The sequence below is a fragment of the Nannospalax galili genome, unplaced genomic scaffold (assembly GCF_000622305.1).
Source record: "Nannospalax galili isolate Female #2095 unplaced genomic scaffold, S.galili_v1.0 scaffold516, whole genome shotgun sequence".
Taxonomy (NCBI): domain Eukaryota; kingdom Metazoa; phylum Chordata; class Mammalia; order Rodentia; family Spalacidae; genus Nannospalax; species Nannospalax galili.
In genome coordinates, this window is record NW_008338260.1 from 458,938 (window position 1) to 483,822 (window position 24,885).

Genomic DNA, 24,885 nt, shown 5'->3' on the forward strand with positions numbered 1-24,885 from the left:
AAAACAGCCAGTAGGAATCACAGCCTGCTGGATTCCTGTGGAAAAGTTGCCCTGGCCAAAAAGCTGGTCATAGTTCCAATCTATGAATCCAGGTGGTGGATCTTGTCCTTGCTGTGGTCTTTGCTGTTGATTATGTGTGTCATTTCTTTTAACCTGCATCAGGCATTCATCCCTAAATAAAGCCTCCCATTGTACAAATAATGGACCGGGGAGGGTAGATCTACAGATATCTCTCCAGTCCTGGGGGGTTAGCAGGTTAGTATTAAATGTTTGTAGTATAGATTTTGTCCATGGAGTATGGATCCCATCCTCATGAACAGGTTGGCGCAGCTCTTTTAAGTGTGCTGCTGGGAGTGGGTACCAAGCCAGTGGGCATTGCCTTATTTGTAGGTTAACAGGAAAAGCTTCTACCGATGGGGTTTTTGGGTCCTGAGGCCATTGTGTCTGGAGATTCTGGGTGCAACAACTCCCATTATCCCTCAGATTACAGAGCTGTTCAAGGCTGTGGGGTGTGGCACCACAGGCGGTGGCGGCGGCGGCGGTGAAGGGGGAGGGGGATTTATCTGGGGATCTTTGGGAGTTTTTGAAGTCTGGGTTTTAACATCTGGGTTTGTTAAATCAGTCCATGAGGATTCACAGGGGGGAAGAGGGGGGTAAAGGTTATTTTTGTTGATGGGTGGGTTTTGTCTGACTTGCTCAATTTTTATTTTTGGAGCTGTTGGAAAAGAAGTGTGGTCAGTGGCGTTCAATGTTCCTGAGGCACTCTGCCACCAGGGGATTGATACATTCTGACGAACCCAAGCCTAGCCGCAGATTTAAGGGACTGGCAACCGTCCTTGTGACTTTTAACTGGTTGCTGCGTTACCAGATTTTTATGATAGTTGTAAAGGTTACTGCCTACACCCAGTCGGGCTGTCGTGGTCTGGAAAGAGGACAGGGGGCCTTCAGCAACTATCAGGGAGTCCCCCTGACCAAGAGGCTTCAGTTGCCCACAGACGTTATCCAGAACTTTGCAAAGACGATAACCAAGATAAAGCAAAGAGAGAGATGGGGTGGTCCTCTGATGAGCCCCTTCCCCAAGAGAAGGTTTACAGAAGAAAAATGGATTTAAAAATTTTTTCTTTTGTTTGTATGGCACAAGCCACCTTGAATTTTTAAGTGCTCCGCAGGGGCTAGTTAATTTAAATTCTCACCTAACTGGTTTTAGCTTTGGCTTGAATACCCCAGGGGCAAGATAACAAAACAGATTAGGGAAGTTTATTTTAGAAGTTGACTTTAAGGCTTATATAAAGATTCCTTAGAACTTTGGGGACTTTTGTTTCTAGGGGTGTTAAGATAGAAAAGGAAAGTGGGGTGAAACGGTGATTTCTAAGGGAACATGCCTGGAATCAAAATCTCAGGTGATTCCACACAGTTCACAGTGCAAGCCTGCCCACAAGTTTAAGAAATCGGCGACTGCTCTAAGAGCATTTAACTGGTCGTTGCGTTACCGATTTTTGTATTAGAAAGATGTATAGATAGGAGGTCTTGTCTACACCCGTGCAGGCAGTCGGAGTCCATTAAGAGGACTAAGAGCCTTCAGCTAACATCAGGGGGTAGCCCTGACCAGAAAGCCTCAGTTGCTCCTTTGTCTTTAACGGTCCCATGCGAAGACTCAGACCGAAAATGAAAGGAGGAAAAGAGGAGAGACTGCCAATCCCCAAGGGTGGGGTGGCTTAGAGGCAAAGCTGCTCATGATAGGAGGTGATAGGAGAAAGAGATTGCTGATCTGCAAAGGTGGGGATGGCTTAAAGGCAAAGCTGCCTTTATCCTCCTGGTGGGAGGTGATAGGAGAAAGAGATTGCCGATGCCCTCCTGATGGGAGGGATACTCATGAACTCTGCGCATTCCAGGAGCCGCACGTTTGGGCGCCAGCTGTGGGAGTCTCTCCCTCTCTTCGCAGGTCATTGGCCACCGGCCCACGAGGGCAGGGAGAGCAGAAGTGGCCAACGGGGTCAGGACGGCCAGTGAGCACTGACGGAAGACAGCCCTTCTGGGGAGACTGGTCGCAGGCACAGTGAAACAGCAGTGATACAGCTCCAGACAGTGAAACAGCTCCGTTTATTAGTGGGAGAACTAGAGAATTTATAGTGTGGAGGCAGTAGCCAAAGCCTCAGCTGATAGGTGCACATAGTATACTTTATTTACCTTTATTTACATGTGGCAGTAGGCTCCTATCATCCGACTACTGGGCAATGCCTGATTATCATGTAGAAAAAACCTGGGGGGAGTTTTTACTCCAGGTAACTATGCCAAAGGTCATGTTTTTAGATAAGGTCAGGCATCCATGCTTGGTGGCACTTTCCAGGTGAGCCAGGAAGAGAGCAGGAGGCCCCCTGCTGAAATGGGGAGTCCTTCCATTTGGCACCGAGCCCCTCAGGGCTATCCAGACATGGAGAACTACAACCCTAACAGCAGGGTTCCCCAACAGTTTCATCTACCAGACAAGGTAAGTCAGAGTTTCTTTATGACGGTGCCCAAGACAGAAAGGCAAGGGAAGGCTAGAGTATATTTGTAGTTTCTATGACTGGCCCCACCTTGGGGAAGAGAAATTCTACTTTGATGACCTGCCTTGAGGAAAGAAAGGAACAGATAAAAGGGAAGGGGAGAAGGTCAGGGAGTTTTGCCTTCTAAAGCCTACAGTGCCCCAAGTCTGGCAGAGATCTTTCATCTGATTCTCTGAGGCTGCTTTAGAAACTAGACAGGAAGGCTAAGTATTTCAACAGATGGTGTGCTTATTCTTGTACTTTTTGGAATAATAAGGCTATGGAGTTATGAGACAGGAACCAAGGACAAAAGCCAAAAGTCATGATTATAAGATCACAGTAGTACAGGAGTAATAGGTGAACATCATCAAGCTCTTCAAGTGACAGCACTGGTATGGGAGGAAGACTGTAGGCCGTGACTCCAAGGGGACCCAGGCCACTGGGGAAGGCTGTCAGCCCCTCTGCTTGCTGTTATTTTGCTTTAGCAAGGTCCGTGGCCTTTGCCAAAATGTCCCCAGTGCAACTTGGCAGCACCATGTGTGGCCCAGAACCATCTAGAATGGCCTGCTAGGGGCCCAGCCATTGTTTAAGACACCCTGTCCTATGGGTTTTCTCCCTAGAGGTGCCTCTAGTTGAAGTTAGCATCTCCTTGGATTATGGACTAAGGTGAAAGAGTTGTGAAAATAACTATTTTTAAGCCCTGTGTTGATGAGGAGGGAATTAAACCATTGTAAGCCATTTTGCTGGAGCGGTGAAATGGGTTTAAAAATGACTTAGGGTTTAGTTGAACCTTTCTCCAATTTTCTTGTAGAAAGGGTCTAGACAATTTATTTGATTGATTGAATCAAACTGAGTGTATGTGGAGAGCGACACTGGAAAGTTCTTCCTGGGCTGATTGCTGACCCTCATCTGTCTACCACATGCGCAGGTCACATAATTATAGATGTTGAACACCAAGACGTTTGTTTCTCAGGTGTACTTGCATGGGGGTTGAATGATTTGCAGGCAAGATGGTTTTGCTGTTTAGTTCTCCTAAGTGTTTTTCCTCTCTGGGTTGATATTTCTTTTTCTTGTCAGGGGGAAAATTTTCCTTTCAGTTTTAGTTGGTGGACTGGCAGTTGTAGCTTAGTTGTAGCTCTGGCAGATTGCTTGCCTAATGTGTGTGAGCTCTCCTGTGCAAGCCCCAACATCACAAAATTTCTGATTTGGTGAGTTAATTTTATATGTGGGTTGCCTGCCATAGAGCAGGGTCTAGAGCTAGGTCAGTTTGGTCTTTAAAAGACCTTGACAGGGCCTGGGAGGTGGCTTAGCAGGTAAAGGAGCTTGTTGCCAAGCCTGACCACCCAAGTTCCATCTCTGGGACCCACATGGTAGAACCAACTCCTGCAAATTGTCCTGTCTCCCCCCCCCAACATACACTAAGCAATTAATTAAAAAAAAACTTTGGCAGAGAGACCAAAAATCCCCTCTCATCTGTAGCAAATACATGTGTATTATGTATATACATATGTGAATTATGTACACATATCTGTGTCTACATATGTGAATTATGTACACACATGAGTGGGTAGAAGCTGTTGGTTTTATATCTTGCATGTACCATGTCTCTCATCCAACTTGTTCCATTAGGAGTGTCATTGAATCTGGTCCCATTCATTGGAAGAAGTTTGGCTAGAAAATTAGCAGAACTAATTTATGACTGCCACATTGTCTCATTTGAACATTTCCACTTACAGTCTTGAAACAGTTTGGGTAACTGGAGAAGCTAACTGCCTTCACACACTCCTTTTCAGGGATCGTGTGTGTGTGTGTGTGTGTGTGTGTGTGTGTGTGTGTCTGTGTGTGATCGATCAAAATCAGGGCCCATGTACTCTACTACTGAGCCATATTGTCACCCTTCATGGCTGATCTTTGTGAGGTACTGAATTACTTTTCCTGTTGCTGTGATAAAATATCTTGACAGAAACAACTTATGGGAGAAAGGGTTTATTTTGGCTCACAGTTCAAGGTTTCATTCTGTCATGATGGAGAAGTCAGTGGCAGGAGCTTGAGGCAACTGGTTGCATTGCATCTGCAGTCAGGAAATAGAAAGTGATGCTAGGGCTCCCCTTACTTTCTCTTTATTCAGTCAAAGATCCCAGCCCATTGAATGTGTTGCCCATAGTTAAGGTGAGTCTTCCCACCTAAGTAAACTCAATCTATATAATCTGTCACAGGCATGCCCAGAGACTTGTTTTCTTGTTCCCTAGTACTTTAGATGCTGTTAAGTTGACAATCACTATTAACCACCATAGGTACTGTTATGCACTCTATAGTACTTGGTGACTAAGACCTCTCCCTAAGGATAGGGTTAACTGGAAAAATGGAATCTATACTTGAAAATTAGCTGGAGAGTTGTGATCTGACTTGGAAGATAGCATGAACTGGGGTGTAGCTCAGTGGTAGAGTGCTTCCCTGGTATGTGCTTGGCACTAGGTTCTATTACCAGCACTGGAAAAGAGAGGGAGGGAGGGAGGGAGGGGAGAGAGCGAGAGAGCAGTAGACTGATGAAGAGATGTATGCACTTGATTTTAGCCAAAAGGCTGAGAGGTGAGATGGGGACATGTGTTCTGTACTTGGAAGAAAGATAGAGAGAAAGATGGAAAAACAGCTTCCCTACAGGAGCAAACAGTGACAGACAACAGCAAATGTTGGGATGAATTGCACATTGCCGAGGTTTCTGTTTGGACTGCTGGTGTAGTTAGTCTACGCAGTGCTTATTTGCTTGGAACTCAACATGTCTTTGATGTAAATGTAGGTGTTCTTGTGGGATGGAGAGAGAGACTACTGAGCTTGTGAAACAGTTGCTCAGTTCCCCAGGCTACCTGGAGGGCCAGACAAATCTTGTTCATATTGATCATGGTGTTAGTTTTCTCATTACTGTGTCCTGACAGAAACAACTTAAAGGAGGAGTGATTTATCTTGCCTCATAACTTCAGAGGGTTCAGCTCATGATCGCTTGACCTTATGAGCTTGGGCAAAATACCATAGTGGTGGGTGTGTATCACAGAGGAGAGCTTTTCATTTCATGTCAGAGAGAGTGTGAAAGAAAAGGGCCAGGGATACCGGACCGTTGCCCAGTTACCTACTTCGTCTCTTAGAGTTTCCAGTACCTTCCAAAATAGTACCACCAGTTGGGGCCTATGCCTTAACACATGAGCCTGTTGGGGGTATGTCTCATAGTTTAACCATAACACTCATCCTGTTTTCATTCATTCCACACATATTTATCCACTTTTTATTATGTGCCTAGCAATGTGCAACACTCAAAAAGAAAGCTCTCTAGCATCCCTGCACCTCCTTGTCTTCATTTGTAAAGTGGGGCCCCTGACTCTCACTCTCTCTCTCTCTCTCTCTCTCTCTCTCTCTCTCTCTCTGTATGCATGTGTTTGTGTGGGAGTTCTTACATGTATGGTTATCTATGTATGTGTGAGAGTGTGTGGAGGTCAGGGAACAATCTCAGGTGTCTTCCACTTTTTGTTTGATATAGGGTCTCTCATTAGCCTAGAATTTTGCCAAATATTCTAGGCTAGGTGGTCTTTGAGCTTCTGGTATCCACCTGTCTCCACCTCCCATGGTTGTTATTGCTGGGATTACAGATGTGAGTAGTTTTTCCTGACTTTTTAAACATGGGTTTTAGGAATCTGAGCTCAGGTCCTCATACTTGAAAGGCAAATGCTTAACTGACTGAGCCATATTCCTAGACCCTGTGACTTTCTTGGCTGGTTTATGAGATACAAATAGTGTATTTGACTCAGTATAGTATCTAATATACATTAGATGCTAAAAGTGTTTCTGCCTATTCTTTTTTTTTTTTTTTTTTTTTTTTTTTTTTTTTACCCAATAAACTCGCTGGCTCTCTTAGCTAGTTTTGTGTGGAATTGTTTCTGCAGTCTGTCATTGGTGCCCTTTGTGGGGTGAACATGCCTTCGTTCACATCTCCCCAGGAAGTGTCACACAACAGGCTTGGGGCCAGGAAGGTCATAGCCCTTGTCTGTTAAGCTGACCTTCAATGCCTCCCACTTTGGTTCCGCTGGTCCTTTACCTACAGTCTCCAACTATTACAGCTCTAGGCTCTGCAGCAGAAGCCTGCTTCCTTTCTGAGTTCTCTTTCTTCAGAGGCACATTGTTCATTTCTGCTTCATCTTTACAAATAGTGTATTTTACTCAGTATAGTATCTAATATACATTAGATGCTAAAAGTGTTTCTGCCTATTTTTTTTTTTTTTTTTGTCTTTTTGAAGCAGGGTTTCCCTGTAGCCCCAGCTGACCTGGAACTCACTATGTAGACCAGGCTGGCCTTGAACTCACAGAGATCCACCTGCCTCTACCTCCCAAGGGCTAGGACTACAGACGTGTGCCACCGCGCCTGGCTCTGTCTGTTTTATATAGTTGCTATTTCTGCATAAAAAAATCACCCCAAACTTAATTATACAAAATACCAGTGATCTTTTTATTTTGCTCAAGTTTTCTATGGATTAGGAATTGGCGCACATACACAACTTAGATGGCTTAAGTCTGTTCCCCAGCATCTAGAGCCACAGCTAGGCAGACACAGGTTTAGGGGCTAGTATATGGTGACTCAATGGGTGGAGCCTCTCACATTCTGGCCACCTATGCTGACTGTGGGGCCTTTGCTGGGCTGTTAGCTGGAAGAGAGCTGCATGTGTCCTCTTTTGCAGTCTCTCTTCCACCCAGGCTACTTCCCTTCCTTATATCCAAGTTCCTGTAGTAGGTAACACAAGGAGGGAGAGGTGGAAGCCATCTTCCTTGGAAGTCACATAGCATCCTTTTTGTCTTAGGATGGGTCAACCAGAGCAGAAGGAGCAGAGATCGATCCCTGACTCAGCCCTGTGTGCAGTATTTGGGATGAGAGAGATTATTGTGGCCTACCTGGAAAATATTGTCTGAATATATATATATGTTTTTTGAGACACAATTTCCCTGTAGCTCCAGGTGACCTGGAACTTGCTATTAGACCAGACTGGCTTCAGTGTCACAGAGATCTGCTTGCCTCTGCCTCCCAAATGCTAGGATTAAAGATATGTGCCACCACACCCAGCTGACATATTTTAAGCGTGTAAAATACTTGTCCTTGATCTGTTGTTCATTTGTCATTTTAACTTGTTTTTTCTTTTATTTGGTAATATTTTTAAGTTTTTGAAGTAACCAAATGATTGCCATCTTATAATAATTAGGGACAACTTTAGACTAATGAATAATTTAAACAAATCAGTACTTGTATATTTTTGTTTTCTTTTGAGACAGGTGTCTCTGTGTAGCTGAGGTTGGCCTCAGACTCTCCAACCTGCTTTGTCCACCCAAGTGCTGGGGTGACAGGTGTGGGCTCCATGTTCAGCTTATATTACTATCCTCTTTCATTTCAGTAGAAAAGCACATATTTTCTAGCATACAAAAGTTAATCATTCTTGATGTAAATAGTATAATGAAAATACATAATTTTATTTTTTTGAAAGAGTGTCTCACTATGTAGCCCTTGCTGGCCTAGAACTTGCCACATAGACCAGACTGGTTTCAAACTCACAGAGATCCTCTTGCCTCTGCCTTCCATGTGCTGCGATTAAAGGTGTATGCCACCACTCCTGGCAAAATTTGTTATCGTCTTTTTTTTTTTTTGGAGCTGAGGACCGATCCCAGGGCCTTGCGCTTGCTAGGCAAGCACTCTATACCACTGAACTAAATCCCCAACCCAAAATTTGTTATTTTAAACTTTAAAAATGCTTTTTTATTTTGAGTTTGGGTCATGTTATATAGCCTAAACTGGCCTGGAATTCACAGTCCTCCTGCCTCTGCTTCCCAAGTACTAGGATATGGTTATGTGTCATCATGCCTAGCTTAAAAATTCTAACTTTATTCTTTTGTGTTTTAGAGACGAACCAAAGATGATACTTGGAAAGCGGATGACCTCAGAAGGTACCTTAAGGTAGTATATTTTATAGACTTAATTTTGGATCTAGATGGAGCTTTCATGGTTTTGGACAGTTTTACATGGCTCATAATAATGCATAGCTTTGGTTACATGAAATTCATTTTGGAGGCAATTTTGACTCAAGGATGAAGCCAGGTGGTTGATTCCTCTGGAACTGTTGGGTAGGGCTCTGTTCTGGAGCATGATGCGGCCTATTTGTTAGCCCAGTCTGACATCCCTACTAGCTCGGTAGTGCTAGTAGGATGGATTTAGGGGATCCTTGTACCTTGGAGCACCAGTGGGGTGGGGTTGGGTTTGAAATAAAATTTTCCTGAGAGTTTTATAATGAAAGTCTTCAGTTTTTTCCCTATTATTTATTTATTTGTTATTTATTTATTTTTGAGACAAGGTCTTCCTGTAGCCTCAGTTGGCTTAGATTCGCTATGAAGACCAGGCTGGCTGGCCTCCAACCCACAGAGATCTGTTTGCCTCTGCCTCCTGAGTACTGGGATTAAAGATAGGCATGCATCACCACACCCAGCTCTTTTTTACTTTTTAAATGGGGTCTCACTCTGTAGTTCAGGCTGGTCTTGAACTGAACTGGCCCAGTCTTCTGAGTGCTGGGATTCTAGGCATGTGCCTCCATGCCTGGCTTTGTTTGTTATATAATGGGCCAAGTGGGTCCTACCTAAACAATTTTAAAACATAGCTTCAAAATGTATTTATTTTTTAAACTTTTTTAAAAATCTTTCTTTCCTTTTTACAGTACTGGGATTGAACTCATGTTCAAAATTGGCATTTGGGGATTGATTTGCCAATAAACATGGACATCTCTGCAACTTGGGACACTTACCAGCCAGAGGTGTAGAGATGCTAAGTGTGACTACAGATACTTTTAAAAAATTTTTATTATTTAAAAAATTTTATTTGTGTAGGTGTATTGCCTGCATGTATACATCTTGTGCAATGCCCATGGAGGTGGGCATCAGAGGGCATCAGATCCCCTGGAACTGCAGTTATAGATAGTTGTTAGCCATCATATGGGTGTTGGGAATTGAACCTGGGTCCTCTGCAAGAACAACCAGTGCTCTTAACCACTGAGCCTTCTCTCGAGCCCCATCTACAGATACTTTATTCTAAGAATATTCATTCAGCCCCACCTCACATCCCTCTGGGATTAGATAGCATTTGCAACTAGTATTTTTTAAAGGTGATTCCAATGAGTATGATTCTCTAGATATTAAAAATAATGCAAAGTGCTTTCCCGGTCAAGGAAGATCTTTGTTGTGTTGCTTTAGGCTGTACAATCAGGTAGTCCCAAGGAAGATAAGAAACTCCGAGAAAAGAAACTGCACAAGGAGTCAGAACTGGGCCCTCTGGAATACAGAGAACACAAGAGCAGGGACATAGACCGAGAAGCCCGACACAGGGAGAGGACTGCTGAGAGAGACCTTCACACATCCACAGAGCACCCTCGAGGAGAGAGAGAGTGGGAGAAACACAAAGAAAGGAAGAAAGATGCGAAAGACAGGGAGAAAGACAAGTTAAAAGAGAGACATCGAGAACAAGATGCAGAAAAGGCTCAGAGTCGAGGCAAGGACAAAGAGAGAGAGAAAGACAGAAGGGCCAGGAAAGAAGACCTCAGGCAGACCATTGCCTACTATGACCTCCTGGGTCGTGAGGTGCATGGCCGGCAGCTGCTAGAGAGAGTGGAGAAGAAGGTCCATGCAGGTGCGTGCCACTTCAGCGATTCCTCCTGTGGTATCGCTCTAGCTGCTTGTTACAGTTTGTTGGCTGTTACTTTTGCACTTGCTTGATTGTATGTGTATGCAGGCACAACTTTTAGAAGTTGGTTCTCATCTTCCCCCTTGTTAAGGCAGAGTCTCTCTCCACCATGCTGTGTACTTCAGGCTACCTGGCCTGTAAGCATCTGGCCCATTCTCCCATCTATGCTTCCCATCTTGCTGTAGGAGTGTTGGGATTACAGATGTGAGTAGCTGCATCCAGCTATTTACATGGGTTCTGGGGTTGTGAGACTGTGTGGCTAGTGCTTTTACTTGCTGAGTCCTCTCCCTGTGTTTTAAAGTTCTTACTGTTTGGATGATTTTCCTTTTCAGTTCATCATTTTGGTTTCTCTCAGGTTTTCATGAATGTTTTAGTTTTGGATTTGAAGTCACAGTGCCCTATTCTCTGTGTATATTTGTGACCCTGACTTTTTTTTTTTTTTTTTTTTTTTTTTTTTTGTTTTGTTTCCCGCTTTTTTTTTTTTTTTTTTTTTTTTGTTTTTTGAGACAGGGTCTCCCTGTAGCCCCAGCTGTCCTGGAACTCACTATGTAGACCAGGCTGGCCTTGAACTCACAGAGATTGGCCTGCCTCTGCCTCCCGAGCGCTGGGATTTAAAGGCATATGGCTCCACTCCCTGCCCTTTTGATTTTCTTAATTGTAAGCTAATGACTTGTCTGTGCAGAGGCAGAAGTGACAACTCATTTTCCTTATTGGGTGGTGCTTTGGACATCATCTCTCCTAGGTTTTAGTGAGAGCCCTCTGACCCAATATGCTTCATTTTCCTGCCAGATATAACGTGTGGCTCTCCTCTCTACTTCAGGGTGTATAAACATTTGCCAACTTGCCTCAGTTCCTTAGGCTGCCATTTTTATCTCCCACTTTAAGTTTAGATAACTTGCCATTCTTGAGTTTGGAGAATGTGTTTTAGTTGAAGAGTATTTTTACAAGTTCATCATATGTACAATGGTAAAGTCTGCAGCAAGGTACCAGGTGGTCTTTTGGATATTAAAAATGAGTTGTATTTTTCAGTAAGTAAAGTACGAATTGAAGGGAAAGAAAGGAGAAACGATGATTTGGAAAGAGGAGATGACGACAGAGAAAGAAGATACCGAGAAAGAAAGGTACACAGGGCTAGGCTTACGGTGGCCAGCAGAGCACCTGGGAACACTGTGAGAGAGGCATTGCTGGGAAGTTTGTAACGGGGGTGGGGTGTGTGTGTGTGTGCACACACTGAGGATCAGCTCCCCATATGGGTATCAGTTTCTTCTCTCCTCATGGTCGAGTGCTTTCCTGAGCCCAGTAGTAACTCTTGGTTATTTTTGAAAGTTTAGAAGATATAAATAATAGAATAAAATCTCACCCTGAGATTATAATTGATAATGTTAGGACATGCACCCTATGGTTGGTGAGATAGCTCAATGAGTAAAGTGGTTGCCTTGCAAGCATGAGGTTGCCTTGACAGAGATGAGCAGGGTAAACTACAGTTGAGGGAATTGAAGAAAGAGATGAAGGCAACTCTTGGGGTCCCATGGTGAATGGAAAGAACACAAGAAACCAAGGCGTGAGGTAGAAGTGAGTGAATGCAGTGTCCTTTGGCTGGAGTGAATCAGGTCAGGTCTGCCTCACATGCTCCCAGTGCTCCTAGATGGAGCCAGAGCTGGGATACCATGGTAATAAGTGCTATGCACTTGGAATGTCATGAGTGACCCACTGAACTTCCATGGTGGTTTTGGGATGACAAGATGACTAAATGATGGCACTTCTTGTTTGGGTAACAATGAGTAATAATTAAGAAAGAATGACATGCCATATTATCACAAGGGAGGTGGTAGCATCGTGTTGATGTTTGCCACGGGGACTGCCTTCTTGAGAAGTAACAGAGGCATCACAGCAGGGACTGTAGGGCTATGGGAGCTGAAGGTGATGGAGCAAAATAAGAATGTGGTAGAGGAAGAAAGGCCAGATGCTAGTGGAGGAACAGATGGCAAATGCTATATTTGCTTTCAGTGACTGGGTTAGTTTTCTGTCATTGTGATAGAAACACAAGCTAATTAATGTATAATGAAGAAAGGCTGACTTTGGGTCACAGCTTTGGCGCTTTCTGCCCATGGTTAGCCCTCTTGTGTGGGTCTATGGAAAGGTGTCATGTTGTGAGAGTACACGGTGGAGCAAAGCTACTCATACCCCAAAGTCTGGGAGCAGAGAGGAGGGAGAAAAGGAGAGACAGGGCCCTCAATCTCCTCCGCCTTCTGCAGGGCTGTCCTTCCTAAAGGTCCACAGCACCTCTTGGCAGTGGCCCTATGGAGACCAAGCCTTAACACAGGGGCCACACAAACCGTTCTCCTGGGAAATTTTTGAATGTCAGAGGGCAGCTGGGCTTTGGTGATCTCTCTGTTACTTTGTAGGGCGGGGTGGCACTGGTGTGAACAGGAACTGTTTTTCTTTCCAGAAGAACAGCAGATGAGGATTTTGGGAGGTTCAGAGCAGTGGTGACTGTGTGATTTCCCTGCTTTTTTTCATCATAATACCCAGACAGACAGTGCTTGTGTCTGTTTGCTCACATAGTTTTCACTGTTGGTTTCAAAGCTGCAGTATGGAGGTGGTAAAGACAATCCTCTCAACTACTGGCTTTATAAAGAAGAAGGTGAAAGAAAACACAGGCGGACAAGAGACACGGATCGAGAGAAGAAACACCGAGAGAAAAGTAGCACAAGGGGGAGAGGAGAGAAGCACTCGAAGGAGAAGGGGAGCTCGCTCTCCAACAGGGAAGGTGAAGACAGACACAGAGAGCGGCGCAAGGAAGGCTTGCATCGTGAGGAGAGGCGCCCGAGTCACACAGATGGAAAAGAGAGACCTTCAAAAGAAGAGCACAAGAGACGGGAGTCCAAGGTATCTTTTTTCTGTCGTCACTGTCTTTATAGTCATCCAGAGGTCGACGTGTAGAGAAAATTGTCTCAACATAGCCAGCTAATATTAAGATTTATTGTGTACTAGCATGCTAGTTTGTAGTTACTGTAACAAAGCACCTGACATAAATAAGCTTATTTATTTTTTAAAATATTTTATTTATGTCGGGTGTGGTGGTGCACGCCTGTAGTCCCAGCACTTGGGAGGCAGAGGCAGGCAGATCTCTGTGAGTTCAAGGCCAGCCTGGTTTACATAATGAGTTCCAGGTCAGCTGGAGCTACAGGGAGACCCTGTCTCAAAAAGACCAAAAAAAAAAAAATGTGTGTGTGTGTGTGTGTGTGTGTGTGTAGTTTTATTATTTTTATGTTATGCGTATGAGTCTTATGCCTGCAGGTAGGGAAGTGCACCTGTGTTGTGCAATGCACGTGGAAGACAGAAGAGGCTGTTGTAGCCCCTGGAACTGGAGTTAATGGACAATTGTTAGCTGCCATGTGGGTACTGGAATTTGAACCTGGGTTTTCTGTAAGAACAGTCAGTGTTCTTAGCCAGTGAGCTATCTCTCCAGCCCTCAAAAGACTTATTTTTGCTCATGATTTCAGAGTTTTCAGTCCATCATGGCAGGGAGAGTGTGATGGAGCAGAGCCCAGGGTGCAGAGCAGCAGGGAACCCACCTGTGCTGCAGGTGTTTGGGGTGAGCCTCTGTCCTAGCTGGTCTTGATTCTTAGGAAACACCTTCATAGGCACGCTCAGAGGTTTGCTTTGTAAATGTCTCTACACTCTCAATCTAAGCAAATTGACAAGGTTAACCATCACAGGTAGTTATGGTGAAAACATGACTCAGGCTGCTGCTTCGTGATAAGTAAGGGGAGATGACTAATCTTCTAAAGAGCCTGACTCAAATCTTTTAGTTACATTGTGAATGTACTTGCTTTATTGAGATAAGGTTTCACTGTGGTGCCCAGGCTGGTCTAAAGCTCCGGGGTTCAAGTGATCCTCCTGCTTCTTCCCAAGGGCTGAGACTATAGGTGTGTGTGCCACCATATCCAGCTGCTAATGAACGTTTTACCAGTACTGGATGAAATTGCTTCATAAGTTGATCACTTAATTTATCCTTTAAAAAAATATCAGCTTCTTTTTAAATTTTTTCAATGTACATATTTTATTGAATTTTTGTACATTTCATTCAAAACATCTTAATCATCTTGATATCCCCTCCCCCAACAGTACCCCCCTGTAGCACCCCCACCTGATTTCATGCATCCTGTCATTTATGATAAAGTCAAGTTAGTGTCCCCAGATGTCCCTCAGTGCAGGTTCATCCACTGGGGTCTAGTCAGCCTATCTAGAGTCCCTCCCTTAAAGACGATCAACTCTCCTTCTCCCAGAAGTAATCAGCTGCCATGGTGTGTGCCACCATATCCAGCTGCTAATGAACATTTAATAGAAAATTGGAAATCTGTTATGAAATTCTGAAATTCATTGTTAAAAAGGAAATTGGTACCTGAGGAAGCTTCACTGCTGAGAGTTGAGAGATGTGTTAGTGTTCTCTCTATCCCTTGTTCCACTCTGTTCTATGAGCCTTAGGTGTAGAGGTTCCATTGTAGATGTGTCATTTAGGGTTGGGCACCTCACAAACATTTATTCTCTGTGTGTGACCAGTTGTGGAACTCTGTAAGAGTCTCCATCTGTTGCAAAAGAAGCTTCTTTGAGGAGTGGTGACTGGTATACCTGTCTATAAATAAAAGAATACATATTTAGCATGTAGTAAGAAATTACATTTGTCTAGTGATGTAACAGCCTTAGGATTTTCTCTAAGGTCTATGACCTCTCCAGTCATGTATATTTGACTATGTTTTTAGTGCCACATATGAGTAATAGAGGGCGATGAACACAAGAGGCCACAACTGGCCAAAATGTAGAGAATAAGAGCCTACAGAGTGTAGGCCCCGGGACAGGACTCTTATATTAAATTTCACCTACCCAGAGTGAACCATTGTGGAAGAGGGGGAGGAAAGATCGTAAGAGCCAGGGGAGGAGGTGCATGACTATAAGGAAAAAGAGTCTTGCAGGCTTCTGGGACCCTGCTCATATGAACTTACAGCAATGGTGTCAGGATGCGTAAGACCCATGCAGACTCATTCAGACAAAAACCCGGCATAGACCTGGGGAAATGGGCAGCAGACCCCAACCTCAGCCAAGGAGCTATTGGCAGCTGATTAATCCTGGGAGGAGAGTTGATCGTCTTTAAGGGAGGGACTCTAGATAGGCTGACTGGACCCCAGTGGATGAACTTGCACTGAGGGACATCTGGGGACACTAACTTGACCTTATCATAAATGACAGGATGCATGAAATCAGGTGGGGGCGCTGTAGGGGAGTATAGATGGGGGAGGGGATATCAAGATGATTAAGATGTTTATATGAAATGCACAAAAATTCAATAAAATATGTACATTGAAAAAAATTTAAAAAGCTGATTTTTTTAAAGGGGAAATTAAGTGATCAACTTATGAAACAATGTCATCCAGAATTGGTAATACAGGTTTATCAAAAAGAATAAAGATATATAGCTATTGATGGCAAAGAATCTAATTTCTTCCTACATGTATTGACTTCCTCACTGCAATTGCTTCATGGTTTCCTAGACCCACTGTGGTAACTTCTGTTTTCATACACACACCTCAGGCTGCTCTGTTTTTACAGAATCTTGAAGCAGGTCCTGTTGCTGCTGATGGTGCTTCTTTAAAGCAGAAACATAATCTTTGCAGGAAGTTTGGGGGATGTCTGAGGCTGGGGGAAGAGTCAAACCTCAGGGAAAGACTGGGAGTCTCAGCCACTGATCAGGTCTTCTGGTCTGCTGATGTCTGTGAAAGTCTGTATGCAATTATTGTGAGAAGCCACTGAATTAACAGTAGGGGCTTAAATGCTTAAATGTCAGCTTAAATGCTAACAAACATGGGTGGTAAGAGCAGGTTCTGCTGGTCTCATGACCACCTCAGCATGTGCTCCATGTTATCATGAATCAGACTTCAATCATCTCCGGTTCCTTTGCCCCACAGCCTTTCCTTACACCTGGGCTAAAACCCCATGGTCTCCTGCAGCCCACAGCCCTTTGGACAGAATATTTCTTTAGCGGTTGGAAGACAATATCTATGTAGAAGGCATCTGCAGCCTACAGGCTGCTGTTGAACTGCCACACAGAATGTGTGCTCCTGAGTATGAAAGCTGACTGAGATAATGACTTGGAGGGGGGGCCCTCAGGGACGGCTGTTCATTCTTCTTAAAAATCTTTCCTGAGACCAAAATTTTCTAATTTCCTCCCATTTTCTCATGAATATGAGAAATATACAAAGTTGAAATAATTTCACAATGAATACCCACATACCTGCCACTTAAATTTGGTCACTAGTATTTTATTAACCTTGCTTGCTGTTTATGCCCTAGGTTACATTCAGTTGCTGTGCTTTAAGATGGATGTGGGTAGTGCATATCTGGCTAAGGCAGGTGTAGTGAGTTTGAGGCCAGCCTGGGCCATATAGCAAGACTTTGTCTCAGAAGTCCAAAAGAAAAAAAAAATGCCATGCTTATGTTATAGTTGTCTAGTTCTGCTACAGAAATTCCTTTCTGGACATGTCTTAATACATACATCTGACGTATATTAAAGGTTGGTGTAAGAGATGCCTATTTCTTACATGCATTTTATTAAATCACTGCCTTTAGAATTATCCCCAGAAAAAAATGTTCTTCTATGAGTGAAAGTTTTCCTTTTTTAATTGTTTTGATTTTTAAAAATTTTATTTTATGTGTATGACTGTTTTGCATGCATGTATGTATGTATGTATGTATGCAAGCATACCCATGCATGCAGTGTCTGCAGAGGCCAGAAAAGAGCATTGGATCTCCTGGAACTGGAGTTACAGATGGTTGTTAGTGGCCATATGGGTGCTGGAAACCAAACCCCAGTCTTCTGCAAGAGCACTTTCCGTTTTCAGACAGTTTGTTCTTGTTTGAGTGGCTGCTGTGCACTAGGCCTTGTTTTAGATGCTGAGGGTACATGTGTGAACAAATGAGCTTCCATTCCAGTAGGTGGAGAATCCACATGACCCAGGGGCATGATACCTGGGTCACTGCTGATCTTACATGTACTTAATATTTTCCCTGTGTTGATTCTCAGGTACTTGACTTAGTTTCTATGTTAACCTAGTGTTTGATGAAATTGTTCTACTATGAAATAAAATGTAAGGGACACTGTTAATAATGATCTTGGATCAATAGATCTAAATCAGGCCTGCTCCCAAGACCTGTGCTCTTCCTGATTGTCACTCACTTTCTCCATCATCAGGGCCTTAATGCTTCCTAAGTATGTGTCCTACCATTGGGCTACCTTTCCAGCCCTTGTATGATTTTTTGATCTGTTACTTTAAGCAAAACTTTGATCAGGAACTTCTAGTTATCAACTAGAGATGGAAAGGGTATGATTAAGCATGAGAAATAGAACAAGATGTTCTAAAGTTACTGTCCAGTGACTTCTTTAACAGAAGTCTCCAGTGATCAGATCTCTGCCACCATGTCTGCTACATGTAATTCTCTGAAGGTGTGATTATGTCCTTCTGCTTCCAGAAGTAGTGGCAGAACCTCCTGACCAGAACGTCAGTTCTCAGGAGCTGTGTGACAAGGCCTCTGGAATTTGACAGTACAAAGCTGAGTCCTTGCCCAGTACTGTGGTGTGTAGGTCACTTGGGCATTGTGTTATTCACCTCTTGAATGTTGTGGGAATTGAGACAGTGGAGTCAGTATGCCTGCGTAACACCACTGATCACAATGGGACATCTCCCCTGACTCCGCCTGCAGCCTGTTTGGCCAGTGTTGTCACAGGCCAGGGCACCTCTAGTACTGTTCACCTCACAGGCTTATTCTTTTCCTTCTTTATAGCTACTTTTATGTAGTTACTTTCTTTTTCCTTTTCTTTTTTTTTTGACAAGGTGTTACTATATAGTCCTGGCTTGCCTAACTCACTGTGTAGACCAGGTTGGCCTTGAACTCACAGAGATCTGCCTGCTTCTGCTTCCTGAATGCTGGGATTAAAGGCGTGCACCATCACACTTGACTGTATGTAGTTACTTTATGTCTGATCTGTTTACTAATTACTAAATCATAATTTTTTTCCTACCTCAACTACTGATTTAATTCTTTTTATTTTTTTAATTCAGACTTTTAAAAGATTGTGACAGATTGGTCTGTGGTAGTTCAGGCAGGATCTAAACTGACACTTGTATCAGAGTTACTTTTCTGTTTGTCTGTTCTGATTTCAAGTGGGGTATGCACCCCTAGCAGGAAGGTGTTCAAGGCCAGGGACAGGAGTTGTACATCTGTGGTTTATTTTATTTTATTTTAATTTATTATTTTTATTTTATGTGTACGAGTGTACTGCCTGCGTGTATGTGAGTGCATCTGTGTTGTGCAATGCTGTGGAGGTCAGAAGAGGGCTTTGGAGTCCCCTGGACCTGGAATTAAGGACAGTTGGTAGCTGCCATGTGGGTGCTGGGAATTGAACCCGGGTCCTCTGTAAGAGCAGTCAGTGCTCTTAACTGCTGAGCCATCTCTCTAGCCCCTCTGGTTTATTTTGTAGAATATTTTTGTTCTACCCTTAGAATCCCTAAAAGGTTATGTTTAGTAACTATCTTCTCCTTGGGGGTCACACATATGAGTTGACAAAAATAATTCCTTCTTGAAAGGTTTTTTAAAAATTTTTATTGAATATTTGTGTATTTCATATACAGCATCTTAATCATCTTAAAAAAATTATTTTTATTTTATGTGTATGTGTGTATTGCCTGCATATAGGTGAGTGCACCTGTGTTGTGCAATGCCCGCAGAGGTCAGAAGAGGCTTTTGGATCCCCTGGGACTGGAGTTACGGACAGTTGTTAGCTGCCATGTAGGTGCTGGGATTTTTACCTGGGTCTTCTGCAAGAACAACCAGTGTTCTTAAGCGCCGAGCCGTCTCTCCAGAGCCATCTTAATCATCTTTATGCCCCCTTCCCTATTAGCTCCCTCCCATAGCTCCCTCCCTGGAATTCATTCACTCTGTCATTTGTATTAAGGCCTATCATGTCAAGTTAGTGTCCTCAGATGTCCCTCAGTGCAAGTTCATCCACTGTGGTCTAGTCAGCCTATCTCAAGTCCCTCCTTTTTTTTTGTTTTTTTTTTTTGGTCTTTTTGAGACAGGGTCTCCCTGTAGCCCCAGCTGTCCTGGAACTCACTATGTAGACCAGGCTGGCCTTGAACTCACAGAGATCTGCCTGCCTCTGCCTCCCGAGTGCTGGGAGTAAAGGTGTGTGCCACCACGCCTGGCAGTCCCTCCTTTTAAGAAGATCTGCTCTTCCTCACACAGCAGTAATCAGCTGCTAATCATTCTTTGACTAAGATTGGGGCCTGCTGTCCATTTCCACAGTTTTGTGCTGGGTTTTTGTCTGCTTGAGTTTGCATGGGTCTTGTGCATGCTGACACCATTGTTATAGGTTCGTATGAGAAAAGTCCCAGGAGCCTGTGGGATTCTCTTTCTGTATGGTCATGTACTTCCTCCTTGGCTCCTAAAATCTTTCCACCCCTCCTTCCACAATGGTTCCTGAGCCCTGGTGGGGGTGGAATTTAATACAGGCATCCTGTCCAAGGACTCACACACTGAGACTCCTATTCTCTGTTTTGGCCGTTTGTGGCCTTTTGTGTTCCTGGCCCTCTGTTGCATAAAGGAATTTCATCGATGAGAATTTAAAGATGCATTAGTGTTCTCTTCATCCCTTGTTCTATGTTCTGTGAGTCTCAGGTGTAGAGGTTGCATTGCAGATGTGCCATTTAGGCTTGGGAAATTCACAGATAATCTCTGTGTATGACCAGTTGTGGAACTCTAGTAATCTCTGAAAAAGAAGATTCTGTTGAAAAAGGAGCTTCTTTGATGAGTGGTAACTGGGATACTTGTCTGTAAATTTAAGGATCCATATTTTGCACATAGTAAGAAATTACATTTGTCTAGGACTGTGACAGCCTTGGGGTTTTCCCTAAGGTCTATGACTGCTCCAGCTATGTGTATTTGACTAGGTTTATAGTACTACACATGTGTTTCCTCCCATTGAATGTGCTTTAAGTCCAATTAGGTAGCTGTTGATTACCCCCAACATAAAAGTGCTACGATTGCACCAATGCTGTGCTGGTCATTGGTGTGGTTTTTCAGGCCTTGAAGTTGGGGTTGGTCCATCAATTGGTGTTCTCCCTTACCAGTTTGCATAGTGCTCTCCAAAACTATGAGAGCGAGCCTTCAGGAGAGGTGGCTTCCCGGTCAGTTCCAGTTCCATTGCTTCAAATCCTGTGTTCAAAGTATGTCTTTGGCAAGAGGGTCTTACCTTTAAACTTCAAAAATTTTTGATAAATCTTAAATGATTTTCAACTGGTAAACAGAAACATAAAGATTGTACATGCTAATGGGGTACCACATAATGTTTAATTCAGAATAAAGATCTCTCTCAAACATTATTTGTTTATGGTGAAAACTCAAAATCCTTCCCTCCCTCCCTTCCTTTCTTCCTTCTCTTTTTAATTTGTGTGCCTATGTGTGTCTTGGGAGTGCAGGTTCCTTCAGAGACCATTGAGGTTGGATCCCCCTCTAGCTAGTGTTATAGGTGGTTGTAAGCTGCCTGATATGGGTGCCAGGAGCTGAACTTGGGTCCTCTGGAAGAGTAGCAGGTACTCTTAACCACTGAGCTGTTGCCCCCCCCCCCATTTAGTGTCTAACGTATTATCTTTAACAAGAATTCAAGGTTATGTTTTATAAATACATTTAAATTAGCATCGCATAAACCTAAAAAACAAAAACAAAAAAACGAAAAAACCCAATATATATTTCCAACCTGTTTGTAGTACCTAAGTTTATGGTTGAAATTTTGTTTCATGTTTGACTTTTGCTTCTAGGAAGCGGAAAAGGAAGACACTGATTTAGAGGCTGCTGGAGCTGATGAGTATCTGCCCGGTTTTGAAGATGATTTTGAAGTATGTGTAAAATTTAAATTTTTCTGTTTAGCAATGCATAGTAATGTTCAGCTTTTACATAGTAATATAATAGCCCCTTCGCTGTTGTTCATAGCTGGCAAGATTTGCTTTAGGTCTAGTTGTTACCTGTATAAAGTTTGCTGTACTCTCACCTCTGCTTATCCTTACTGTGTTAGATAATTAAATGATTTTGTAGTTTAACCCATTTTAAGTGCACCATATTCAAACATATATGTATGTGTATGTCTCTAACTACATACATGCATAAGTTTCCAGTCTTAGCACAAATGCTTATACATTTTACTAGTTCTTAGTATAAATGGTTCTGTATTGTGTGATTCATTTGTAGAAAAAGAAAGGCAGCAATTTTACCAATTTATTATCTAACAACATTAAAGTCAGTGAACTATGAACCAGCCATAATAAGGGTTTTGCTTATTTCAAATTATAAATTGTAACGTTTTATTTCATAGGACTAACTCATTTGCCTTAAGGGTACCAAAAACCTTATTATTGTCTGTAGGACTATGAAGATGACTTTGAGGTTTGTGACGGAGATGATGACAGCAATAATGAGCTGGACTCTCAAGAAAAAGCTGAAGAACTTCCTCTAGCCCAGAAAAGGGAGATACAAGAAATTCAGAAGGCCATCAATGCCGAAAATGAAAGGGTTGGCGAGTTATCTTTGAAACTGTTTCAGAAACAAGGTGGAATTGAATATGAGAAAGAACCCCAGGCAGGTGCGTGGGGAACGCTCATAACTAGGGTGTGTGTGCTGGGACCCATGTACGTAGTTGGTACAGAGTCCTGCCAGGTGGGAAGACTGCATATTTCATGTATCAGGTGGTGGATGCCATGTCCTGTGCTTCCAACTCCTGATTCATGGTCTGAGTTGTATGTGTTAGGAGTCATCTTTCGAAGAGAGCCTGTAGGTTACTTTTTGCCCAGCACTAAGGCCTGAGGTGACTAAGAGCTGTCAATCACTGACCCCATGTGCACCTGTGTACGTTGTCCTGTACTGTTAGTTCTTGTGCAGTCTGTAGGCACAGGTTCTTGTTCCCTCTGGTAATGTCCTCCTTGAGTTCTCAGGGGACAGTCACAGTTATTGGCCGGAGACTATCATTAAGTGTTTTTCCAGCAGTGTTATACCAAGACAGCTGATCTGGTAGCTGTGACCATAGCTGAGTGACTGAGTTGGGTGCAGGTAGCACATAAACAGTCTGTGTAAGCTGAATGGAGGCATGGTTCATGTCCCAGATAGGGACAGCCTGAGATTTCGTCATGTTACTGAGGACAACATATAATTTAATACTTAAAAATTATTTATTTTTGGAATTATTCATTTAATATTTTCAGGCCATAGCTGACTGCAGGTAACTGAAGTCTTCAGAGAGAGAAACCACAGTTAAGAATTTACCATAGATCTTTATGTATTTATTTTTGCAGGGAATGTAGGATATGGACAGAAAACTACATCTCATATATACTTCTGTAAATATTTCTAAAACTCTTGAGTGATGTGATTGACATATAATAGTCAACAAACAGTAAATTTTGCTTTGTAGCATGAAGTTTTAGGTGAAGTTAGGAGGTATAGGCCCTTTAAATGCCCATGGAGGGTATTTGTCATTGTTATTTATCAGTTATAAGTAAAAAACTTACAGAGTGTGTTAAATATGGCTATAATTGTTTTACTTGTTATTTTTTTCTTTGAAAGAACTATTTCATTGTCAAAAATAGCTTTTTTTCCTTATTCAGATGCAAATGATTCCCCTTCCAGAGCTCCTGTTTGTGGAATTTTTGTGGATTTTGCAACAGCCTCACACCGTCAGAAGAGTCGAAGTCAGGCCCTTAAACAAAAGTAAGTATATTGGGGTATTTTCCAGTGGTGGTATCATTTGTGTGTGTGTATGTGTGTGTGTGTAGATGTGGATGTGGTGCTGGAAGTCAAATCTAGGGCCTTGTACATTCTAGACAAGTGCTCTACCACTGAGTTAATCCCAGCCTTGTGTAACATGATTTTAATATACTTTTTCTCAGTGTGCTTAAAAATAGAACATTCCTGGGGTGGGAGAGATGTCAGTGGTTAAGAGCACTTCTTGCTCTTCCAGAAGACTCGAGTTTGGTTCCTAGCACCCGCATGGTGACTGACAATGAGAGCTGTCTGTAACTCCAGTTCCAGGATCTGACTCCCTCTTCTGGCCTCTGTGGGCATTGCATACATGTGGTACACTTAGATACATGCAGGCAAAACACTCAAACACATTAAAAAAATAGAGCTTTCCATTTTATGTTTGTTGTTGACTGCATAGGTAAACTATTTGTTTAGGGCTCAAATCCAGATACTGTGGTGTGTTGGGCAAGCACTGGATCACTGAGGTGTATCCTAGCCTAGGAAATTCTGTAATTTGTACTACAGTTCTCTTTGTATTCATCTGAGATCCTGGTCTTATGAGTGTATGCACTGCTGTGTACTAGCTGCTGGCCATCTAATGTCTGCAGTAATTTCTGCTTTCTGTTGAGGAGTCATATGATGTGTCTTAGCTATGACATAATCACAATCACACATTTGTAGATCTGGTTGCCAGAATCCCACTAAACAGGGTGAGCCTGGCTCATGCTGTGTTGCATCTGTGTGCACTGATCTCTTGATATACGGATGGAGGCATTTACCACCCCATAACTCTATATTCTGTATGCTTGCAAATCATGTGACTGGTGCCAGGTTCTGCCACCCCCTCAGGCATTATTTAGACTCCTTTGAACCATGACTATAGCCTCTGAATGTCTGGATGGCTGAATGTGGGAAAATACTTCTCTAGGCAGCACTGAGTAGATGGAGAACCCTAGAACTTTCCTCTCAAAGAAAAGTCTTTCAAAAGAATTAAAAAATTTGTACCCTTTCCCTTGCAGTGGCTGGGGTCCATCACTTTAAAATTTAGCCTCCCACAAAGTCATAGAAAAAATGTAGGCAAGTTCTTTGTCACAATGTAATACAAATAGACTGTAGTCCAGTATCCATTAGCGTACTCATTCCTTTCTGAAACCTTATAATCACAGTCTTTAACTTCTTGTCAGCATTCCATTAGTGGTTTTCTTCCCAGTGAGGCAGGTCTCAGATATTGATTATGCTGCAGTGTGTAGTATATATGTGTATTGTATGGGTTATTGTGGATCAAAGTCACAGTAAATATTTTACTAGAAAAGTGAAAAGACCAAGAGCTGAAACTTAAATGGATTGATGACAAATAAAATAAATGAGCTGGACATTTTGGGGAAATATGTATCTACTTTATTATCTTTGGGCACATAAATTCCAAATGGGTTAAAAAGGTAAGTGATCAGATGAGCACAGATCAGTGGCTATTTCAATATAGGAAAGGACTTAAAGCATCAGTGTGTTGTACCCTAATGAGTTAAGCTAAGTTTCTGAAAGATGCAACAGTTTATAAATTTGATAAAATTTGAAAGGCTAATTCGGGCCAGGAGTGGTGGCTCATACCTTTAATCTCAGCTCTTGGGAGGCAGAGGCAGGATGATCTTTGTGATTTCAAGGCCAGTCTGGTCTACATAGCAATTTCGAGGACAGCTGGAGCTACAGGGAAATCCTGTCTCAAAAAGACCGAAAAAAAAAAAAGGCTAATTTGAATGATATGCT

General features: G+C 42.8%; 1 protein-coding gene across 2 annotated transcripts in view; it reads left to right on the plus strand.

The window, feature by feature from the left end:
- Positions 1-24,885, plus strand: part of Wdr60 (WD repeat domain 60) — a 64,910-nt gene that overhangs the window by 8,911 nt on the left and 31,114 nt on the right. For both annotated transcript variants that reach the window (XM_017798128.2, XM_008833063.2), the window contains exons 2-8: positions 8,455-8,508; positions 9,792-10,224; positions 11,308-11,399; positions 12,865-13,167; positions 21,150-21,227; positions 21,751-21,967; positions 22,986-23,088. In XM_017798128.2, the coding sequence (XP_017653617.1) occupies positions 8,455-8,508; positions 9,792-10,224; positions 11,308-11,399; positions 12,865-13,167; positions 21,150-21,227; positions 21,751-21,967; positions 22,986-23,088 (1,280 nt within the window). The remainder of the gene's footprint in view (positions 1-8,454; positions 8,509-9,791; positions 10,225-11,307; positions 11,400-12,864; positions 13,168-21,149; positions 21,228-21,750; positions 21,968-22,985; positions 23,089-24,885) is intronic.